Below are 22,596 nucleotides of genomic sequence, written 5' to 3' on the forward strand. Positions count from 1 at the left end.
AGAGATATGTTTTTCCCTGTGCGTACTCTTCTAGAGATGAACGAGTACTATTCGAAACAGCTGTTTCGAATAGCACGCATTCATAGGAATGAATGGACGCAGGGGGTTAAGCGGCCGGCTGCCGGCAAAGTCTGTGTGTCAGCCGCTTCCATTCATTCCTATGGGTGCGTGCTATTCGAAACAGCCGTTTCGAATAGTACTTGCTCATCTCTACTCTTTATAGCGTTTACTAAAATTTCCTGCACCTTTTTATTTTCTGAACTGTAACGTCTTTCTGTGAAATCCTGAGCTTTTTTATTGTTTTTCTATAGAGCAGAAATTTGTACTTCTTTTACTAAATGTATCTGTGTCCCAGACTCTCAGCCATTTCTCGCTTATCCTCCACACTGTCTGGCTGTAGAACAACTGGCTTGCTCAGTTGCCTCTCTTCTGTAGACAGTAGATTTTTCTTTTTCCCTGCTCCCTTTAAACCCTACTCCTTTTGTTGTCCTGAAGATGGATCAGGTCAACAGTAGATTAACTATTTTGTTATCTGCAGAATGCAGACTGTCAGTATCATGCAGAAATTACTGTAGGCAGACAATTATATTTCTCTTATTTTAAGTATTCCTTCTCTGTTTAATGTTCCTTTATAGAGGACCTTTCATCACCTCCACTAACTCCAGGTCTTGCAATCTGTTAATAGATGCTTTTCCACTGACTCCAGCACAGTTAGAATTTTTCTTTAGCCCTCAGCATTCCTTGGCCGCGATTCGGAGCTCCAATCAGAGGTGGACTTTATTAGAGCTCAGAATTGGACCCCTTGCCTACTCCTGCAAAACTAACAACGTTGATTGTTCAGGAATAGCGAGGGCTAGAGAAAGAAATCCAACTGTGCTGAAATCAGTGAATCAGTGCTATTAACTGATGCAAAGAGCTGAACTTAGTGGACATGGTGAAAGGTCCTCTTTAAATTTAGTATTTTAGGGTTTCAATTCCCTATTCTTGAAAACTTAGACATTTCATGAAAAATAATCCTCAGGGAGATGCAGTGGCGGATCCAGGGTTTGTGGGGCCCTAGGCAATTGACTTTGGCGGGGCCCTACTTACTGGGGGTCTCGCACTTCTAACCTGTACTTCCCAACTGTTGAAGACTAGAAAGAGGGAACAAAACGTGCAGCAAATTAGGCCCCGCCCACTTATGTTGACTCCACCCATTCTCATTCAATTTTCATGTGATTCCACACCGTATAATCCTCCTACAGTCACCTGTAAATTATATCCCCCCCATTTTCATATACACCCTTCATCTACCCCTAGTTTCATGTCCCCCCCTCTATCTCTGTCCCCAGTTTCATGCCGTTCTCCCCCTTTATCTGCCCACAGTTTCATTTCCACCCCGTCTCTGCCCCAGTGTCCTGCCGTTCTCCCCCCTTCATCTGCCCCAGTGTCATGCCATTCCCCCCCCTTCATCTGCCCCAGTGTCATGCCATCCCCCCCTTCATCTGCCCCAGTGTCATGCCGTTCTCCCCCCCCTTCATTTGCCCCAGTGTCATGCTATTCTCCCTCCTTCATCTGCCCCAGTGTCATGCTGTTCTCCCCCTCTTCATCTGCCCCAGTGTCATGCCGTTCCCCCCCCTCCATCTGCCCCAGTGTCATGCCGTTCCCCCCCCTCCATCTGCCCCAGTGTCATGCCATTCTCCCCCCTTCATCTGCCCTAGTGTCATGCCGTTCCCCCCTCCATCTGCCCCAGTGTCATGCTGTTCTCTCCCCCTCTATCTGTCCCAGTGCCATGCCGTTCTCCCCCTCCATCTGCCCCAGTGTCATGCTGTTCTCCCCCCCCCTTCATCTGCCCCAGTGTCATGCCATTCTCCCCCTTCATCTGCCCCAGTGTCATGCCGTTCTCCCCCCCTTCATCTGCCCGTGTCATGCTGTTCTCTCCCCCTCTATCTGTCCCAGTGCCATGCCGTTCTCCCCCCCTCCATCTGCCCCAGTGCCATGCTGTTCTCTCCCCTCCATCTGCCCCAGTGTCATGCTGTTCTCTCCCCCTCCATCTGCCCCAGTGCCATGCCGTTCTCCCCCCTCCATCTGCCCCAGTGTCATGCTGTTCTCTCCCCCTCCATCTGCCCCAGTGCCATGCTGTTCTCCCCCCTTCATCTGCCCCAGTGTCATGCCGTTCCCCCCCCTCCATCTGCCCCAGTGTCATGCCTTTCTCCCCCCTCCATCTGCCCCAGTGTCATGCCGTTCTCCCCCCCTCCATCTGCCCCAGTGTCATGCTGTTCTCTCCCCCTCCATCTGCCCCAGTGCCATGCCGTTCTCCCCCCTCCATCTGCCCCAGTGTCATGCTGTTCTCCCCCCCTCCATCTGCCCCAGTGTCATGCCGTTCTCACACACACACACACACACACACACACACACACACTCACCATTCCTCGTTCCCCCGCAGCTCTCTCCTCTCTCTCCCTCATACACATATTGTAGCCGCGATGTGATGACGTCATCACATCGCGGCTACAAATGCCGGAGCTCAGCGTTAAAGCAGGAGCTGAGCTGTGACAGCTCCTGCTTAAAACGCCTATGTATTCAGCTAATCGGCGTCCTACCGCCGATGAGCCGAATACATAGGCGTTTAAAGCAGGAGCTGTCAGCTCCTGCTTTAACGCTGAGCTCAGTTGGAATCGGGACATGCCGACCGGGACCATTTTGTTAGGTCCCGGCCGCGCCGCGGGGCCCCGGGCGGTTGCCCAGCTCGCCCGGCCCTGGATCCTCCCCTGGGGAGATGTGTTCATGTGGAGGTCAGTGAATTCTAGAATCTGGGTCCAGAAGATTTTGGCATACGTTGCACTTTGTTTTATGTTATGATAGATTATTATTTTTGTGTTTGTTTTCTAGATTGCCACTACGGTTCTTAATGATGATGATATTGGGGACAGCTGCCATGAAGGTTTCCTAAGCAAGTATGTAATAGTACATGTATTCTAGCACTTTCCTTGTAAAAATCTTGCTGTTGGTAAGGTATGCATACAAAAAGAGGTTGTGAAGGTATTAGCCACCTTGCATGTCTTGTTCACTAAAATGCAGGAAAGCATTTCATTTTATTCAGAATGTTTGTTGTAGTCTTACTTTTCATAGTATGAATTCTAGTATTCTTCTGGCACTATAGTACAGGAGCAGTTAAAGTGTAGGATGACTGACTGAGCGAGCACCGGAGGTATTGTCATGTGAAATCTAACTGCTGTGTAACAACTGGTATGAGAAACCGTGTAGATAAAGCTTCTAAATCAATAAAGCTCAAGGAAAGTGTTTGTATTTTCCTAGCTTTCTGTTGTAGCGTGGTATAAAAAAAGCATGGTCTCCATCTTTTGTGGAGTGTTCCCTGCTGCGCCTCTTGTAGTGCCTTCAGATTCTTACTGCTAATTGTTCCGTAGTGACTTCTCAAGGAAATATTATGTACTTTATCTCCTTCTATAGGAACTGTTCCGAGCAGTTGCCTCAATAACCAACGTTTATTGGCTTTAGGATTCCTTCATACAGTTTTAGCCTGTATTATGTTGTTTTTTTTGTAACATTTTTTTTATCCTTTAATGAAATCTATAGGATAATTAATGGAAAAAAAAAAAACACCAGAATATTGCAAGACAATGTTTTAAGTGCACATGATCAGAATTCATATGCAGATAATTCACTGTGAAATCTGTTCGGAGAATCCATACCAACTAGCCTATATTTCTGTATATGTGTATGTGGATTGTGGTGCAGATTTTGGCATGCCATTCTCTCCGGAAGAGAGCAAAATGAATTGACATGTTGTGGTTTTTAAAATCCACACCATAGGTCACTTTCTGCACAATAATAAATATATGATGTATCATCTTCCTCAAACATATACAGCTGTCACCACCATGTTACAGAACACATTACAGTGTCAAACAGCGTACCTGTGTTATGTACCGTATTTTTCGGACTATAAGACGCACTGGACTATAAGACGGTTTTAGAGGAGGAAAATAGGGAAAAAAAATTTGGAAGCAAAAAATGGTAAAATATTTAATATATGGGAGTTGTAGTTTTGCAACAGCTGCAAGGCCACATTGACAGGTGACCCTGCAGCTGTACGGGGACACATAGTGTTTTTTTTTTTGCGGGGCCAGAAGTACTTTTTAGTTTACCATTTTGGGGAATATCTATTGCTTAGATCACCTTGTATTGAAAAAAAAAAACGGTGGTTTATGATATATGATTTTCTACATATATATATATATATATATATATATATATATATATATATATATATATATATATTAGCTGGTACCCGCGACTTCATCTGCGGTGATCGTAGAAGTGGGTATGTACAGGCGCGGGTAAGGTTTTCGTACTGTGTATAAGGTATGGGATATGAAATGTAACTTTGTATCTTGTTGTTGCTGTAATTCTGAGAGCACATGAGACTTTTGTGTTGGATGTAATTTGTATTTCAGCTGCTATACGGTGTTGTTATAGTGTCTTTGGGACAGAGTTATTTCAAGTGAATATACTTGGATATACGATTTGGTATGATTTTTTATTTGCAACCAGTACATGTAAGTTTTGGGCACAGGATACTCTTAAGCAAGCAACATAAAGTCTGGCCCTGTGCATGACAGTGTAGTAACCAGTGGCGGATTCAGGGTTTGCGGGGCCCTGGGCAATTGACTTTGGCGGGGCCCTACGCGCAGCGCGCCGCAGCAAATTAGGCCCCACCCACTTTTATGTTGACTCCGCCCATTCTCATTCATTATTCATGTGATTCCACACAGTATAATCCTCCTACAGTCACCCGTAAATTATATGTCCCCCCTCCATCTCTCCCCATTTTCATATACACCCTTCATCTACCCCTAGTTTCATGTCCCCCCCCTCTATCTCTGTCCGCAGTTTCATGCCATTCTCCCCCTTTATCTGCCCACAGTTTCATGTCCCCCCCGTCTCTGCCCCAGTGTCATGCCGTTCTCCCCCCTTCATCTGCCCCAATGTCATGCCATTCTCCCCCCCTTCATCTGCCCCAGTGTCATGCTGTTCTCCCCCCCTTCATCTGCCCCAGTGTCATGCCATTCTCCCCCCCTTCATCTGCCCCAGTGTCATGCCGTTCTCGCCCCTTCATCTGCCCCAGTGTCATGCTGTTCTCCCCCCTCCACCCCAGTGTCATGCTATTCTCCCCCCTTCATCTGCCTCAGTGTCATGCCGTTCTCCCCCCCCCCCTTCATTTGCCACAGTGTCATGCTGTTCCCCCCTCCCCTTCATTTGCCCCCCAGTTTCTTTGGGCCCCCTCCATCTCTGTCCCCAGTTTCATGCCGTTCTCTCCCCACCCCCTTCATCTTCCCCAGTGTCATGCCATTCCCCCCCTCCCCTTCATTTGCCCCCCAGTTTCATGGGCCCCCTTCATTATTTTCCACCTTAATATTTAATACAAAACAAACACTTACACTCACCTTCTATCACTCACCTTCCATCGTTCCCCCGACGCTCCTCTCTCTCACTCCAGTCACATACGCGATGCAGGAGCTGTGACCTCAGCTCCTGCTTAGCTGCGGCCTGGCTTGCGTGTGTAAGCGTGATGTGATGACGTCATCGCGCCTACACACGCAAGCCGGGCCGGAGCTTTAAAGCAGGAGCTGATCTCACAGCTCCTGCATCGCGTATGTATTCAGCTCATCGGCGGAAGGACGCCGATGAGCTGAAATCCTGACAGGCAAGTGCCGGGGGGCCACCAGAGGCTCTGTGGGCCCCGGCACTTGCCCGACTATGCCGAGGCTGACCGGGACCATTTTGTTAGGGCCGGGCCGCGGGGCCCCGCTAAGCTCGCCCAGCCCTGGATCCGCCCCTGGTAGTAACTCCATGTGCCTCTTATTAATAGCAATTAACCCCATCATGCCCCTCACATTAACCCTTGTGTAAGAGTTACTGATATGTGAGAGACTTGGAGGTAATAATTAAGTATCTTCATTATTGAGGTCTTTTATTATTACCTCCATATGTCTCACATATTAGTAACCTTTATATGAGGCACACAGGGGTTAATATGAGGGACATGATGGGGTTTATTCCTATTAATGTGAGGCACATGGAGTTACTAACATTAAACTAATAACCCCAAATGCCTGACATTAATGAGAACAGTAATCCTATGTACCTGTGTGTTTTTCAGTTTCACTTTGCTAGCAGCTTCCTCTCCTCCTCGGGGAATGTTAGCAGGATGTAGACCACTATAGCAGGCACAGACCTGAGTGATTAAGCTCCACCCCCTGGGTTTCCTGCACCCCTCTCAAAGGGGAGTGTCCTTATGCCTCAGCTCTAGCAGCCCACTGAAGAGACTCGGACTGCATTTAACTCTTGCAGGTCCTGTGCTGCTGGTGTGCCAGTGAAATATGGCAGGAGTGCCACTCTTGGCATGCTGACCTCTGCTGTAGAGGGTAATATGAATTTTGTGGCTTGCTATGGTCCAAAGTGTGTGAGATTGCAGAGATGGTGATATGAGTTTGGGTTTTATGGGGGTCCTGGGAAAAACGTATGTGCGCTATTGTGACGAAAAGTAGCCTATTGCTCAATCGAGTGTAGTAACTATGTTTGTGGAAAAGGTACTATTCCGTTATCGGGCCAGCAGCAGCGCATTTCAGCACCAGCTTTCGGGACAGCAGTTCAGTTCAGCAGCGGGAATTACAATGACATCCGAGGACTGCTGGCCCGATGCTTGTGCCCAGTAGCCAGTACATCAATGACCCCCCCTCCATCTCCTCCTCCTTCCAGTGCTGCCCCCCAGCTCTCCTTACATCTACCCCGTACCCTCTCCCCGCCACATGACTAAGCCGATGCTGGCCCGATGATAGAGGCCGTGCTTGTGTGTAGTAGGCAGTACATCGATCGATGCCCTCATCCTCCTCTTCCTTCCAGTGCTGCCCCCCAGCTCTTCTTACATCTGCCCCGTACCCTCTCCCTGTAATAGGCCTCACCGTAAATCTTGAGCAATGAATGCTACTAGATAGCCGCCGGACGCTGCAGAAAGTTTGTCCCTCCGGCTCGCTGTAGCTCACCGTTCCTATAGTCGGCGTGTTTCTTGTCAGGGCCTGGATTGAGCCCCGGTGTCTTTCCTTTCGGTCTCGGTACTAGCGCTGAGGTGAGGCCTAGTCGTGTGGCGGGGAGAGGGTACGGGGAAGATGTAAGGAGAGCTGGGGGGCAGCACTGGCAGGAGGAGAAGGATGGGGGAGGGGGGTCATCGATGTACTGGTTACTGGGCACAAGCATCGGGCCAGCAGTCCTCGGATGTCATTGTAATTCCCGCTGCTGAACTGCTGTCCCGAAAGCTGCTGCTGAACTGCGCTGCTGCTGGCCCGATAACGGAATAGTACCGTGGAAAATTTCAGGTTGCTATGGTCCAAAGTGTGTGAGATTGCAGAGAAAATGATGTGAGTTTGGGTTTTGTGCGGGTCCTAGGAAAAACGTATGTGCGCTATTGTGACGAAAAGTAGCCTATTGCGCAATGGGGTGTATTAACTATGTTTGTGGAAAATTTCAGCCAAATCGGTGGAGCGGGTTTTGCGTGATTGACTAACAAACATCCGAACATCGAAACCCACAAACATCCAAACTCACAAACTTTCACATTTATAATATTAATAGGATATATATATATATATATATATATATATATAAATATATATATATATATATTTTTATATATATATATATATATATATACATATACATATATATTCTAGGGACAGGAGGTGATTTAGAACTTTTATTTATTTCATATTTTTATTATATATTTTTAAAGTTGTTTTTTTTTTTTTTTACTATTTTATTCCCCCCCGGGGGCTTGAACCTGCGGTCACTTGATTGCAAGTCCCATAGACGGCAATGCAACTGTATTGCCATCTATGGGACATTCTGTCTATTAGTATTACGGCTGGTCCTAGGCCCAGCCGCAATACTAATATAGCAGTGACAGGCCTGGGAGCCTCATTAGGCTCCCGGCTCTCACCCGAACAGGTCGGCTCCTGTGATATCGCCGCGCAGGAGCCGGCCTGCAACTTCACAGGTACGGGGCCGGTGGGGACCGGCCCCGGGGGAGAAGGGGCCGCTGATACTGACCCGGAATCCGCTGTACTAGAGAGGCGGATGCCGGGGAGGGATAGACGCTGGCACAGGTGCCGGGGCCTGAGACAGCGCTGCGCTCCACTGTCCTGCATGAAGCCAGCGGCGGGGGGACGGAGGAGCGAAATAGCATCGCCCCTGCCGCTGCTGGCTTCATGCAGGGCAGAGGAGCGCAGCGATGTCTCAGGCCCCGGCGTCTATCACTTGCCGACATCCGCCTCTCTATTACGGCGGGTGCCAGGCGCCACATTCAGACTATAAGACGCACCCTTCTTTTCCCCCCAAATTTGGGGGGAAAAAAGTGCGTCTTATAGTCCGAAAAATACGGTATGTCCTTAGCAGTGCTCTGGCTGCTCATATAGGATGTGTAACGTCATTGCAATGGAAACATCATCTCCCAATGCACAGGGTGGCACAGGCAGGAGATGGTAAGGAACTGAGTGGCAAAAATAATGCTCCAGGGAGCAGAAGGCCAATCGCAGTCCACCAACTTTCTCATTATCAAAAGACTTTAAGGCCAAAGGCCAATGTCATGAAAATGCTGTGTTTTGGGCGTGGCAAAAAACGCCACAGGAAAAAATGCCTTTTATAGTACTAGCAAAGTGGATGGGATTCTGGCTAATCTCATCCTCACATTGCAGAAAAAAAATATGCAACATAAATGCTTTGATTTCTTAAGTGATTGCGATTTTGTAAATTGCAGCATGTCAATTATGCCTACAGAAATGCTGGCGTTTTCTGCATAGGTATAATTTTGGCTGAAAGTCTGCAGTTGAAAACTCTGCAGACTGTGTGTTTAAAAGCACTGCAGAAAAAAACCACGGTGGAAAAGCACCACATTTTTTTCCGCTGTGCTTTTTAGCTGCGGCTCACTACATGGGGTCTTAGCTTTAACCACTTCCGGACCGCCCATAGACTTTATACGTCCGGGAAGTGTTTGCCTTGTTCTGACCCCACCCCCAACAACACCATACAAAATAAAAATTACCGAGAGGAGAGGAAAAACTATTTTATAAAGTTTTTCAGTGACACTTTGTGTTATTAAATAAAAAATAATAATAATAAATTGAAAACCAGACACAATTTCCCTCCTATTATATTTATATATTGCCGGATATAAAAAAAAAAATTAAAACACATTCGAAAATAAAAACAACATAAATAAATAAAGCCCTATGTGTCCCTGAAAAAAAGACGCAAAAATTAGTTGACTGAGACATACGGGAAAAATGTTACAGCCCTCAAAACCGCACATACAAAAAAAACCGAAAATGTGTCTGGTCCTGCACCACAAATTGGCCCGGTACTGAAGTGGTTAAAGGTTGTTTCTCCACTTACGCAAAAGTGACATACATATTAAAGGTATGTTGTTTAACATGATATGTGCTCTATAATATTATTTTGACTGCTGAATATGCTTGGGGGAGCGGATAGACTTCCTTTAATGCTAATGTGATTATGGTGTTGATTTTTCCACAATGAAATCCGTGCAGAAAACACACATCAATCCAGATTGTTTGTGTGTACCCTTATAATTTCTATTGAATAACCTGTAACATCTGACCTCAGCCTTTCTAAAGACTTATGGCTGCTCCCTTTAAGTACAGTACTTATCACTGCACCTCTGGCAATGTTACATTCTCATTGATTTGTGATCAATAATCTGTCTTCATAACAACCATTGGTGTGTTACAGGGTTTTTTCCATCTCAGGGTTTCTCTTGCTCTTATGTATAATTTCCCCTCTATTTCCTGTTTTTTAGTTTAGTTTGCGATTGCCATGAGATTGTCCTTGTTCTAAATTTCAGTTCTCTCTGAATTTACAGGAACTATTCTAGCCCTTATCAAGGCTCAGCAGTTTAGACCATTTTGCAAAGAGAGAATATTGGAGGCCAAATACAAGAACTGTCCTCAATGTATCCACTAGAGCTAGATAAGAAAGGTGGTTTAAAACTTAGGCAAGGAGGAGACGTATTCAGCTGTATCCGGCAAACACGACAAGATAGATAAAGCAATGTATTTGGTAAACCTGTCAGCTTATATTACAAGTATACACATGATCCTGGATATGGGAATACCCCTTTATAATAATAATTATTTGGTATATTGCCTCTTTTCGTGCCTTATTGGCTTCATGGAATGGACTATCCATAGTACTGAAACAAGTTCATAAACCTACTCAAGTCCTGTATCATTTCTGTCTCTCGTTTTCCCTGACATTCTCTCTGGCCTGCTTTTGAGCTCCTGTAGTTTTCTTGATGGTAGTCTGTATATTCAGAAAGCTTGCTCAGCATGGGCAATGGTGCTTGAAAGGTTCCCGACATAGCTTCGCTTATTTTCTGAACGTACAATCTTTGATAGCTCAATCAAAATAACAAGGTGCTTCTTACTGTGGCCAAGTGCACTAGATCCAAACACTTAATTTATTATTGCTTATTTTTGACACCAGATTTAAGTATATTTTGGATTAATGTCGATATATAGTTTTTTAATGGTGACATACATTTTGACTTGTGTGCATCTTTTAAAGGAGGTCTATCATTGGGAAAAGTCATTTTTAACTAAGCACATACTTTTGTATGTTCATTCCCTCAGTAGTTTTTGAATGAGACCGTTTTTATTCATATGCTAATTAGCCTCCAGTGTGCACACTGAAGTCTCAGCGAGCACTGTCTGCTATGTGTGTGAGAGAGCAGTCAGATGAGTCATCAGTGGCAGCAGCCTGTGCTGTACACACAGGAGAGAGTGCTTGCTGAGATTTCCAGGTGCACGCTGGAGGCTAATTAGCATGTTGATAAAAATGGGCTCATTCAAAAACTACTGAGGCGATTTACATACAAAAGGTAGGTGTGGAATAGCCTAAAGGATATGCAATGATGTCATTAGTTAAAAATGACTTTTCCCAATGATAGAGCCCCTTTAAAGGGGTTGTCCTCTAAATAAATAGTAATTTAGGCTATTGCATCATGCAACATATTGTTGTTACATACAAAGCTATGGAGTTAGTAAGCCAAACTCCTGGACTCAGACTTCTCTATTTTTCCACTGACAAACTCCTACTCCTGCTCTTACTGATCACCATTGTATGTTTGAAGTAGTAAAGATCCTCTTAAGTAATTAAAAAGCCAGTGACTGGATACATATGAAGTAAATAAGAAAATTGATTAGATGTATGGTTTGTTGCTAATAGTTGTATAATATAACTCATTTTATTTTGAAGCTACGGTTGGTTACTATTTTCTGACGAATTGGTCCCAACTCACCATCCCTGGTTACATACTTGTCCTGCCCCCTGGTATTCTGTGGCTTCCTTCTCTGAATGTCCAGCTAGTGTGTCCAGTGCCAGTACTTGTACTACAAAGCATATACAGTAGTAACAATATGTAGACCCAGGAGAAAATGTCCTGACAGTATCTACCATTCTAATATAATATGGCATTTAAGCAAATGTGACCAGTAATGTGACAGAAGGAAAATGTCAAAGTGTTTCCTATATATATATATATATATATATATATATATATATATATATATATATATATATATATATATATATATATATATATATCCCATTCCTTTGCAAGCACCTCTTGACATTGGCGGAAAAAACATAGCAAAATCTACAATAAAAACGCTGCATTTCCACATCATGGAAACCTTAAGATGGGAAAATCTCTTAAAGAGAACCTTTCATGTCCTCATATATATGAGGTTTTATATACCGCTAGAAAACCAACAGTGCGCTGAATTCAGTGCTTTCCTGCTATGTTCCCTGGGGCTGGACGTATCGGTGCCATTAGTTTCGGCACCAATCTCTCCCCACTGTCAGAAGGGAGTTCCAGAAAGTTTAGCGTCATCGCTGGGCTGCAAGGAATGTTCCCCTTTACAGTTCTCATTCATAGAATTGTACTGGAGGGGGGGTACCTCACAGCTCAGCATTATCGCTGGGCGGTAAGGTACAACCCCTTTAAAAATAAAGGGCTATGTTAGAGTACTGAATTCAGTGCATTGTCAGCTTTCTAGCGGTACATAAAACCACACATGCATGAATGAGGACGTGAAAGGTCCTTTTTAAAGATGAGGGTTCTGTTGCACAGTTTCTTAGTTCCCTTTTTTCCCTACTCTGCAGTCCATACTATATTTCTATGTCAGTGTAAACCTATGTCTGATGGCACTGCACATTCATTGTTACCTCTTATTACTTTTATATGGTGCTATGTTTCATTGCACTGTACAATATGGTACAGAGTAGGTGTAAATTCACAAACATACATTTGTGTTGTATAAGTGTATGTGCCATAGTTCACCACGGGTGTAACAATTTGCAAACAAGTTCATGAAGAAATAGTAATGTGTCCATTTATTATTACAATGATGTTAATATTTTGGCCTACTTGAATGGCCAAATAGTTGGCATGAAAATGCCATCTATTACTTCATTGTGTTGATAAATTTCCACACCAATTAAAACTTAAAGGGGTTACCAGCAAAATGTTATATTTTAAACAGGCCAGGGGAAGTGAAAAATAAATAAAATAAACCTCTCCTTTTTCAGGAGCTCAGATGTTACTAAGCACAGTCCGGTCCTGCCAGTCCATTGTTGTCCCCATGCTGATTCGCCTCACGTGACTGCTGAGACCAATCAGTGGCTTCAGCAGAAGGGATCTGGGACGTCACAGCCTGAAAACACCAGAGCAGCAGGACCGGACCGCGCTGGGAGGGCACCAGAGTGATATTTAATACTAAACTTATCAATCTACTTGATGGATCAGGTTGTATTAGTTTAAATTAGGCTAAGGCCCCACATAGTGACCACATGACTTTTCTGTTTTTTCCTTGCAGCGTTTTTCGCAAAAAAACTGAAGTTTTACTATACCGAAACGGAAACCACCAGCGTTTCCATAGGTATAATTAACATGCTGCGATTTTAAAAAACGCAACTTTTTTTTAAATCGCAGCATTTCTGCTGCAGATTTATTTTCTGCAATGTGTGGATGGGATTTGCTAGAATCCGATCCACTTTGCAGGTACTGTAAAATGCAGAGTTTTTTGCCACAGCATTTCCATATTTCTCCGACCTTAATCTGTTTTTTTGCTTGGTCTGTTTCTGATAAGAAGAAAAAAAATGGATCCATCAAAAAAGGAAAGCAAAGTAGAAATGTGACAGAGCCTAAAACTGTTCCAGGAAAACTTTGTGAATGTCCAAAAATTTTGTTGGGTTGTATTATTTCCTTTTTTGAACATGTAATTGTGGACAAACCTTTTGAGGTGGACACAAATATTAGTTTTCACGAAGTGTTTCTAGATCTTTTAGTCAGAGGTTTCTATGGTATACTTTATACAGTTATAAGCATTTCTTATTCACAAATTTCAGGGCTCTGGGAAGAGGCTGGGGAAGGTGAAACATAAAAAAAAGAATATACTCACCTGTGCCCAGTCTGCCACCGCTGTCCGACTACTCACGGTAGACTGACATTCTGCAGGGAGTACAGGGATTGAACTGCAGAAGTTTGCAGTTAAGTTTTCTTTTATGAAACCCCCTTCAGACTGTTGTGAAACATCTGAAAGAATGATTGACCAAAGAAGACTAGGTGACTGCTAGCTAGTCCTGTGTCATAATAAAGCATTCTGAGAAAATTAAAGTGTCTGGTTGCGTTTAATATAAAAAGCAGATAGATATACAGTTATACATAAATTACCTGTACATGAGGGGTTTACACATACCGTATATACTCGAGTATAAGCCGACCCGAATATAAGCCGAGGCCCCTAATTTTACCACAAAAAACTGGGAAAACTTATTGACTCGAGAATAAGCCTAGGGGGAAATGCAGCAGCTACTGGAAAATTTCAAAAATTAAAATGGTTGGAGTTTTTGGGTGCAGTAGTTGCTGGGGAAGGGGAGGGGGTGTTTTGGTTGTCTGTCTGCCCCTTCTCTGAGCTTGAGGACTGTTTTGTTTTTGGTTTTTTTCCCCACTTGGAATTCAGCCTGGCTGAATATAGGGTATCTGCAGTGCTCCTATTAACCCCTTCCCGACGGAACAGGAGCACTGCAGATACCCTATATTCAGTAGACACAGGGATACCCAATGTGTATTTGTCTCACAGTAATTTTCTACTTTTGTATGTATTCTAGGGAAAGGAGGGATTTAGAACTTTTATTTTTTTTAAATCTTTTTTTTTTTTTTTTTTGCACTATTTTATGGGAGATTCTATACATTAATATTGTGGCTGGTCATAGACCCCCCATCCTAAAAAAAAAAAAAAAAAAATTATTTTTTTTTTTTTGCTGACTCGAGTATAAGCCGAGGGGAGCTTTTTCAGCACAAAAACTGGGCTGAAAAATTCGGCTTATACTCGAGTATATACGGTAATTTTACTTGGTATGTAATATGTGGTTGAGTAGGTTTTGCTGTACTGTTAATTTCCATTTACCCATATGTTCTCTCATTGACAGTGCCATCAGCTCACATCTACAGACTTGTGGCTGCTCCGTGGTGGTGGGTAGCAGTGCAGAGAAAGTAAATAAGGTAATAACTTAATCAACATTTTATTTTTTTTAAATGTAATTCTTACCATTGCACTTCATGATATAAAAGCAACCTGTTATACTTTTGGGTTCAGTTCAGGCAAGGTTATTCCAGACATTTTAATGGTGCTTACAGTAGTATCTCACAATAAGGTTTTTTTATATGTCAGAATTTCCTGTTGTGTATTAGGACAGGTTCTCAGCCTCTGGTTTTAACCAAGAATGTTCATTTTTATTCACTACAGGCAAGCAAGTATCTTAACAAGGAAATTTGTAGTTCCTAATAGCTCTAGAATGTTGCTACAGGATCACACTTAAACGGAATTTGAATACAATTTAAAAAAGAAAAAAATTCTGCTAATATAATTTTGCACAGTTACTCCAACAAGAGGCAGCTATCCAAGTGTACTGCAAAGCTATTTGACCTCTGCTCATTTACACAAAATGGGACACTTGCAGCATCCCGGGTATCTGTGATGCTCTGCTACATACTCTGACTTTATGCACATGATTTGGGAATGACTTATAATCAAAGATTTTTGGAAAGAGCTTGTAGGTCTCTTGTCAGAAATACTGGGTACACCTGTTGCATTCACCCTGGAAATATGCCTATTTGGTATCTTAGACAAAGAAATATGGCTACACCATCTAAGAACCTTTTTGCGGGAATCCTTATTCTTTTCTAGTAAGACTATTTCCTTGCAATGGATGGCTCCCTGTCCGCCCTCCCTGTTAGTATGGAGAAAGCTGGTCAGTTCTATCCTTACAATCTTACCGTACAATCAAATAGTGTATAAGAGTAGAGCTTGCCCCAATATATTCCTAAAAGTCTGGGGTTTCTGGTGTAATTCTTCATTGACCTTGTATATTTTGACACCCTGCGCCATGCAATATTGAGGTTCTGGGGTAGATAATTGCCACTCGAAATATTGCCCAGTACAATGTTTGATGCTGACCAGGTATGGAGCCTTCTAAGAGGCAGCGGTGTATACGGCTATCAAGGTATTCACTAAACCGTTATATAGGCTGTCTCCCTTACTAGCTGGGAGTGCTGATAAAATAACCCTTCTACAGCACACTGGTTTATTAATAAGGTGCTTATCCCAGATTATGTCCTGTTTCAATCAGTAAAGAACATACCACTGAGGATTGGTGCAGGCGATCTCCACTTCCCGGTTCTTGGACTAAGTTTTTATGAATTATTGTTCGTTTTTTTGAGTTTCGTCTTTTGTTGGAGATGTATCTCTTAAGTTGAAGAATAAAGATTTCTTTATTTTAATATGCCCACTCTATTAGGCAAGTGACTTTCCTATTAGTTTTTGACCTTGTACACTGCGCCGTCCTTCCGTAGGCCCTTAGCGCATCCATTGCTAAGGGATGTTGCCAGGAGCGCACATAACCTCTATTATACTTTTGACCTCTGTGATATCTTTGTAACCATTGAATTTACACAATAATCTTAAGTTAGAACCGCAAAATTGTCTTGTTTCTTCTCCCTGGTCTTGACCTTTACAGGTCAAACTGGATATTCTCTCCTCTCTGGTTCTCTTGCCTGGGTGTCCTATGTTTCTCACTTTGATTTTGATATGGACTTTGCAGCACAGTTTTGTCTCGTTATTTTTATATATATTATTATTTTTTGTTTTTTAACTTGTTTTATTGAAAAATTGTACAAGTCATGTTTTTTTTTCTGTAGTTTACACAATTTCCTGTCCATTTACGCCAAATTAAACGGGTACTCTGATGAGAGTAATTTCCTTACAGGATTATTGTTGAATTGAGTTTGCATATATTTTGTATCAGGGAATTAAACATAATGCAATTGTTCAGTATATCATCAAAGTAGCTGTAAATTCAATGTATCCCATGTAAATAAAGACTTAATGCAGCTATATATTTCCTGTGTACTGTAATGTAGCTTTGGGGATTTCAGATTTACTATAACTCACGCCAGAAAACTGATATGCAAAATAGGCCCTCCAGATATGCATCAGAATTAATAAGAGGTCTGAGCCTCTCCAGCAGGGGAATAAATTAAGACTGGCATAGGAAATGCCAGACTTAATAAATTCCACTCAGTGTGACTTAAAGGACGAGGTTCCAAATGTTGGTGTCTCAGCTGTAGTCACTCGGTATCCACTGTCACACGGCCTGTTATTCTGTCATTCACATGTATTGTGATTATAACTAGTACATTCAGACTGTCTAAACTACATGAAGACTACTAAGCAAAATGAAAAGCAATTGCTCTTCTCTAATCCCCTTACTTCCTCTAAAGTCTTTCAGTTCTATCCATGTGTGATAATCTTATTGCAGTGCAGTATAAGGCCAGAATCGCCTTAGAGCAGAGTGCAGACCTGACATTAGAAATGTATCAAGGTCATGAGAAGCTGAAGTACTATACGATATGAGATATCTGTGAAGCAGTCACAATTTAAGCTATAGGTGATAGATAGATAGATAGATAGATAGATAGATAGATAGATAGATATAGTTAAGAGTTTATATTAAATAGTTAAGAGTTTATATTAAATAACAATGGGTGATGTAATGCTTGAAGCTTAATATTTTCTCTTCTTTTTTCCTTTTGTAAAGATGGTAAGGACGCTGTGCCTCTTTCTTTCTCCTGCAGAGCGTAAAAGCTCCCGACTTTGTAGAGCTGAGTCTTCCTTCAAGTATGAATCTGGTCTGTTCGTGCAAGGGCTGCTTAAGGTCAGTGTTTATAGCCTAGAACTCTCAACCAGATGATAGTCTATTGCTTTTCACTGTAGGGCTTGACGTACCTTATGAAACAATTTACAGGATATAAGGGGCTTTGAAGCAATTTTGTTGTGGTTGACTCAGTTTAAGGATGAAGATTGGGGGAGCTTTACTCGGCAAAATGTGCCAGAATTCTGCATAACTTGAGCCAAAAAACTAACATGCAATGCGCCACGCTTATCAAGTGTTTGACATTTCTGCAATGTGTGCAAAAAAGGGAACATAGCTTATCAGGGCCACTTTAACCATAGGGCCAATGGTGCTCTTGCACCGTGCTCTTTGGTAGCAGGGGCTTGTTGGGACAGACTGCATACACTGTCCTGCTGGGCTACCCCAGTTGATTAGAATGATGAAGCAGGGAGCTGTGCACTCTCTCATCCTCTCCACCCCTGGAGCTGTAGGAGTGATATAATGACGTCACTTATAGAGATGAGCGAGTAGGTATTCAATCGAATACTGTGGTATTCAAAATACTCGTACTCAGTTGAATACCACGTGGTAAACGCAGTAAAAATTTGATTCCCCTCCCACCTTCCCTGGCGCTTTTTTACACCAATAACTAGGCAGGGGGGTGGGACAGGAACTAGGACAACGTAGGCATTCAAAAAAAAACATACAGTAGAGATGAGCGAGTAGTGAAATATTCGAAATTGGATTCGAGTAGACCTCAATATTCGACTATTCGATCGAATACCTACTCGCTCATCTCTAGTCACTTACATAGCGCCTACAGCTCCCTAAAGACTCAGGACCAAGACAGAAGGGTAGCGAAGAGTGGTGAGTAACAGTGTTTGCAGTGTATTCAGATCTCAATTCCCGACAGCATTTTTAATGAAATTGTCATCTTTAAAAAGAATCCAATGTCTTCTTCATAGCCCTAATGAATCCTAAGATATGGAGGAGCTGGGAGGAAGGAGCTGCAGACTGCACAGAGATGATAAATCATCAACATCTGTCCATACCCCAGGGGTATCCATTCTGCGATCAAGATTATTAAATATATTAGACAATGTAATACTCCTCTGAGCCTAATAAAAGGGATATTCTTATGTAATACCACTCTGAACATAACCAAGAAGTTTTTTGGCACTTCAACCCAGATTTTTACCATCGTCAAGGTCGCAGCGCCATAAGAGTTGCACCAAACACTTACATAACACATACACAAAGTCATCATTAAAGTTTACATTTTTTCATTGTCCCTGTACTGTCCATACCTGATCTTTATAAAGTAAAATACACCAACCACCTCTCTAGTTATAACCATTATTTGCTAAAATAATAGCAATAATGATTATTGCTAGAGATGAAAAGGGTTGCCATCCAGTGTGTATCTCAAGCCTGAAAAGGTTTTATTAGGTTAGCATTTTACCTACAAATGCAGCGGTTCTTGTTCATTGGCCGATTACTTGAATAGAGCTGAGCTGCAATATGAAGGAGTAGCAGTAAAGTTTCTGTAAATGTTGTTTGTATTACAAGAGTGACATATTTTGATGATTTCTATAAAGTAAGCGTTTTCATATGTGGATTTTTAAAAATTAATATTCGTGGTAGATCTATTGTGCTGTGATAGAAGGAAAACGAACATTTGCGCCCGCTGCGCAAAGTTTGCATTCAGTGCGGTAGTCACATTAATATTGTGTCCTCTTGAAATCTTAATGCAGTTCAAGTCTTCTAAACTGAATAGTATTCACTGTCACAGCTCATTGCAGTGCAGAAATTATCCTAAAACTGGGGCAACACGGTGGCGCAGTGGTTAGCACTGCAGTCTTGCAGCGCTGGAGTCCTGGGTTCAAATCCTGCCAGGAACAACATCTGCAAGGAGTTTGTATGTTCTCCCCGTGTTTGCATGGATTTCCTCCCATTCTACAAAGACATACTAATGGGGAAGAATTATTATTATTATTTATTTATATAGCACCATTAATTCCAGGGTGCTTTACATTTGGGATGTACATATGGGGCTCACAATTTACAAAAAAAAAAAAAAAGATTTTTAAAAAAACTCAATAAAAATTATCCTAAAAATGACAAGAAGACCATCCAAAGCCACAGTAGAAATCAGTACTGTAAGGTATAGTCGATATATAAATTAGGGAAGACAAGTAAAAGACAGTTTGTCTCACACAGTAACAAATGCGTGTGCTAACTTTTGTGTATTGTGGTTGAAGTACTAGTTCATAGTCCTAAATATACATGTATTAATATACGTAACACCACTTCATTGATTTCAGGATGCAACTGGAAGCTTTGTGCTGCCATTCCGCCAGGTGATGTACGCTCCATACCCTGCTACCCATATCGATGTTGATGTCAACACTGTGAAACAGATGCCACCTTGCCATGAACACACATACAACCAGCGACGATATATGAGGGCAGAACTGACTGCCTTGTGGAAGGCCACATCTGATGAAGAAATGGCTGGAGATTCAATCATACACACAGATGAAAGCTTCACCCCTAACTTGTAAGTGGAGCCTGTGTTCCAGCCAATTTTCTTAAGTTTCCTACTTTCAGCATTTCCTTTAATAGATAGAATCCTGCTGTGCAAACTTGTCTTGTCAAAAGACAACATTTTTCCTGATGGCCAGAATGCATTAGATGAGTGACATCTTAAGTGTATAAAAGCTAATTTGAAAGTCTTAGCAAATATTGATGGAAAATCATATTAATAGAGAGATGAAGCCTGCAGTTAGCCGCTTAGCTGAGCAGATGAGTGAATGGGTACAGCAGGGTGGCTGGTAGTACGCAAGTGTCTAGTGAAATGCTAATTTCATTATCTGCACAAAATATCCAATTCCCTTGTACTAAAGTAGCCACTTTTTCACCTCACCCTCGCGTACTGCCAAGAGGGTTGGATGATCTTTGCACATTTTGGATTTTTTTGTAGTTAAACTAAATCTGGGAGGATGATCGTCTACGGCTAGTTCCCGATTTCACATGATGTAATAATATGCCTGATAACATTGTATTACTTCAGTCCATGTTTCATTCACTTGTGTGTATTTTTTTCTTCCAGGAATATTTTTCAAGACATCCTACACAGAGACACATTTGTCAACAACTTTTTGGAACAGGTAGTGTATACCCTTTGCAAAACATTGCCAATGGTGGCGGCTTATTGGAGCTGTTTCTTATTAGAATTCTATTACTCAGTTTTCTCACAATGGTTTGTTCAACTTAATCCCATATATCCCATATATATCTCTATGCAGTGTTCTAAACCTAACATTAGATTGCCCTGTAATTTCAGAGATCATTATTTGGGAAATCTAAAAGTGGAAACAATACCTTCTGCACTCAAGTTGTTGATCTAGACACCCATGATGTTGTGACATCTTGAGGTACCTAGTGTGTTAGTGGCAGAGCTGTATGCTGGGTGGACATGATGTTACTAGTACTCCCTTATGCTACATATAATACTATCATATCTGAATGTAGAGCACTAACTCTTCCTCCTTCACCACCACCACCTTTTTATTTGATGCATTTCTCCTGGGCACCTTGGGATAAATGCTTCTCTTAACCTGCCCAGATCTGTCTCTGTGCACTTCTTGTGAATGCTATACTTCTATGATGCTCACAAGCTGAGGGAGGTGTTAACCTAGAATTTATAGAAGGAAAAAATGAACCTTTTGGATGGCTGCATTATAAAAGGCAAGGCATCAGCTCTTAAGTATATTAGAATTGATTCTTTGCAGTTTTCCCCTCTGGTGTGTATTGAATTTTTGCATCTACTCCACTTTTGACATGTATTTTGGCTTTAAAGTCCATGCCTGCACTCTGAATTTCTCACTAGAATTAGCTAAATGTGAATTAGAAGCTGCAGGATAAAGTAGTTAGGGGAGTTCACACTACCATTGTAAAGGTCCGTTGCTGTCTTCCATCATAGGCAGACGACTTTTTAGATTCTGTTACAATAGTAAACAAACATGACGGAAAATAGCTTCTGTCTGGTGCCATTCTCTGTGACAGTTTAATGTCCGCTGCTGTCATCCGATGACTGAAGATTGCAATGGACATTTACAATGGTAGTGTGAACGCCCTCTTACTTGGATTACTGCATTGAGTATTATTAAAATATAGGTCTGATTTGTACCTAAATCACAATTATGGACAAACTCAATCTACCTATACTAATAACACACAAACAGTTGTACCTCTGCACTGTAAGGGAGCCTTCACACGGAGTAAACGCGCGTGTATTTTTGCAAAACACACGTGTAAAAGTACTCGTGTAAAAATAAGACTCCTATTGACTTCAATTACATTTTTACAGGCTTATTTTTACAGGCGTATTTTTACACGTGTAAAAAATATCATTGAAGTCAATGAGAGTCTTATTTTTACACGTTTGTTTTTACACGTGTATTTTGCAAAAATACACACGCGTTTACTCCATGTGAAGGCTCCCTAAGGCTAAGGCCCCACGTTGCGGAAGCTTTTTTTGTTGTAGATTTTGTTACATTTTTTTGAGCCAAAGCAAAGAATGGCTGCAAAGGGAATGGGAAATGAAGTTCTTATACTTCTACCTACTGCTTAATCCATTCCTGGCTTTGGCTCAAAAAACCACAGCAAAATCTGCAACAAAAAAAAGCTGCGTTTCCCATCACTGAGCCAGTTGTGAACCCAGTTACATATATTTTCCCCTAGTCCCAATGTTCAAATTTTTTTATACCATATTACAAGTATTACATTCCTTTGAAAAGACTAGATATCAGCACATATCAGGTTCAGTCTAGAGAAGCTGATCACATTAGATGGTACAGATTTCTCAAAAACCCCATACTGATTGGGTGTTGCAAGATTATTTTCATTGAGATACTCAAGGAATAACCCCTTTTTGTATATGGGGATCACATTGCTGTGCATCAGTCTTGTATGATAGTATTTTTCTAGAGTCCTTCACCCCTTAACAACATAGGACATAATTGTATGTTGAGCGCCAATCAGTAGTTTTAACCCCTTAGATGCTGTGGGTGGTATGACTAGCTGAAAAGCAGAACATTTCATATTTTGAAAATTGTTAATTTCTCCGTATTTCCATCGAATTTCATAAATTATATATTTTTTAATATAAATAAATACAAAACTATTGATCCATGTGTACCACTAACAAGTACACTGAGTGGCCAAAAGTCATGGGAAGATACCAGATGCGCCGTTAATAGCGGGTCACCCCTCCGCGAGCCCTGA

General features: G+C 42.1%; 1 protein-coding gene across 2 annotated transcripts in view; it reads left to right on the forward strand.

The window, feature by feature from the left end:
• C9orf72 (C9orf72-SMCR8 complex subunit) overlaps nt 1-22,596 on the forward strand; it is a 40,522-nt gene that overhangs the window by 12,147 nt on the left and 5,779 nt on the right. For both annotated transcript variants that reach the window (XM_075279548.1, XM_075279539.1), the window contains exons 4-8: nt 2,872-2,936; nt 14,566-14,638; nt 17,233-17,349; nt 19,632-19,867; nt 20,420-20,477. In XM_075279548.1, coding sequence (XP_075135649.1) covers nt 2,872-2,936; nt 14,566-14,638; nt 17,233-17,349; nt 19,632-19,867; nt 20,420-20,477 — 549 coding nt within the window. The remainder of the gene's footprint in view (nt 1-2,871; nt 2,937-14,565; nt 14,639-17,232; nt 17,350-19,631; nt 19,868-20,419; nt 20,478-22,596) is intronic.

This window comes from Leptodactylus fuscus, chromosome 1, assembly GCF_031893055.1.
Source record: "Leptodactylus fuscus isolate aLepFus1 chromosome 1, aLepFus1.hap2, whole genome shotgun sequence".
Classification (NCBI taxonomy): Eukaryota; Metazoa; Chordata; class Amphibia; order Anura; family Leptodactylidae; genus Leptodactylus; species Leptodactylus fuscus.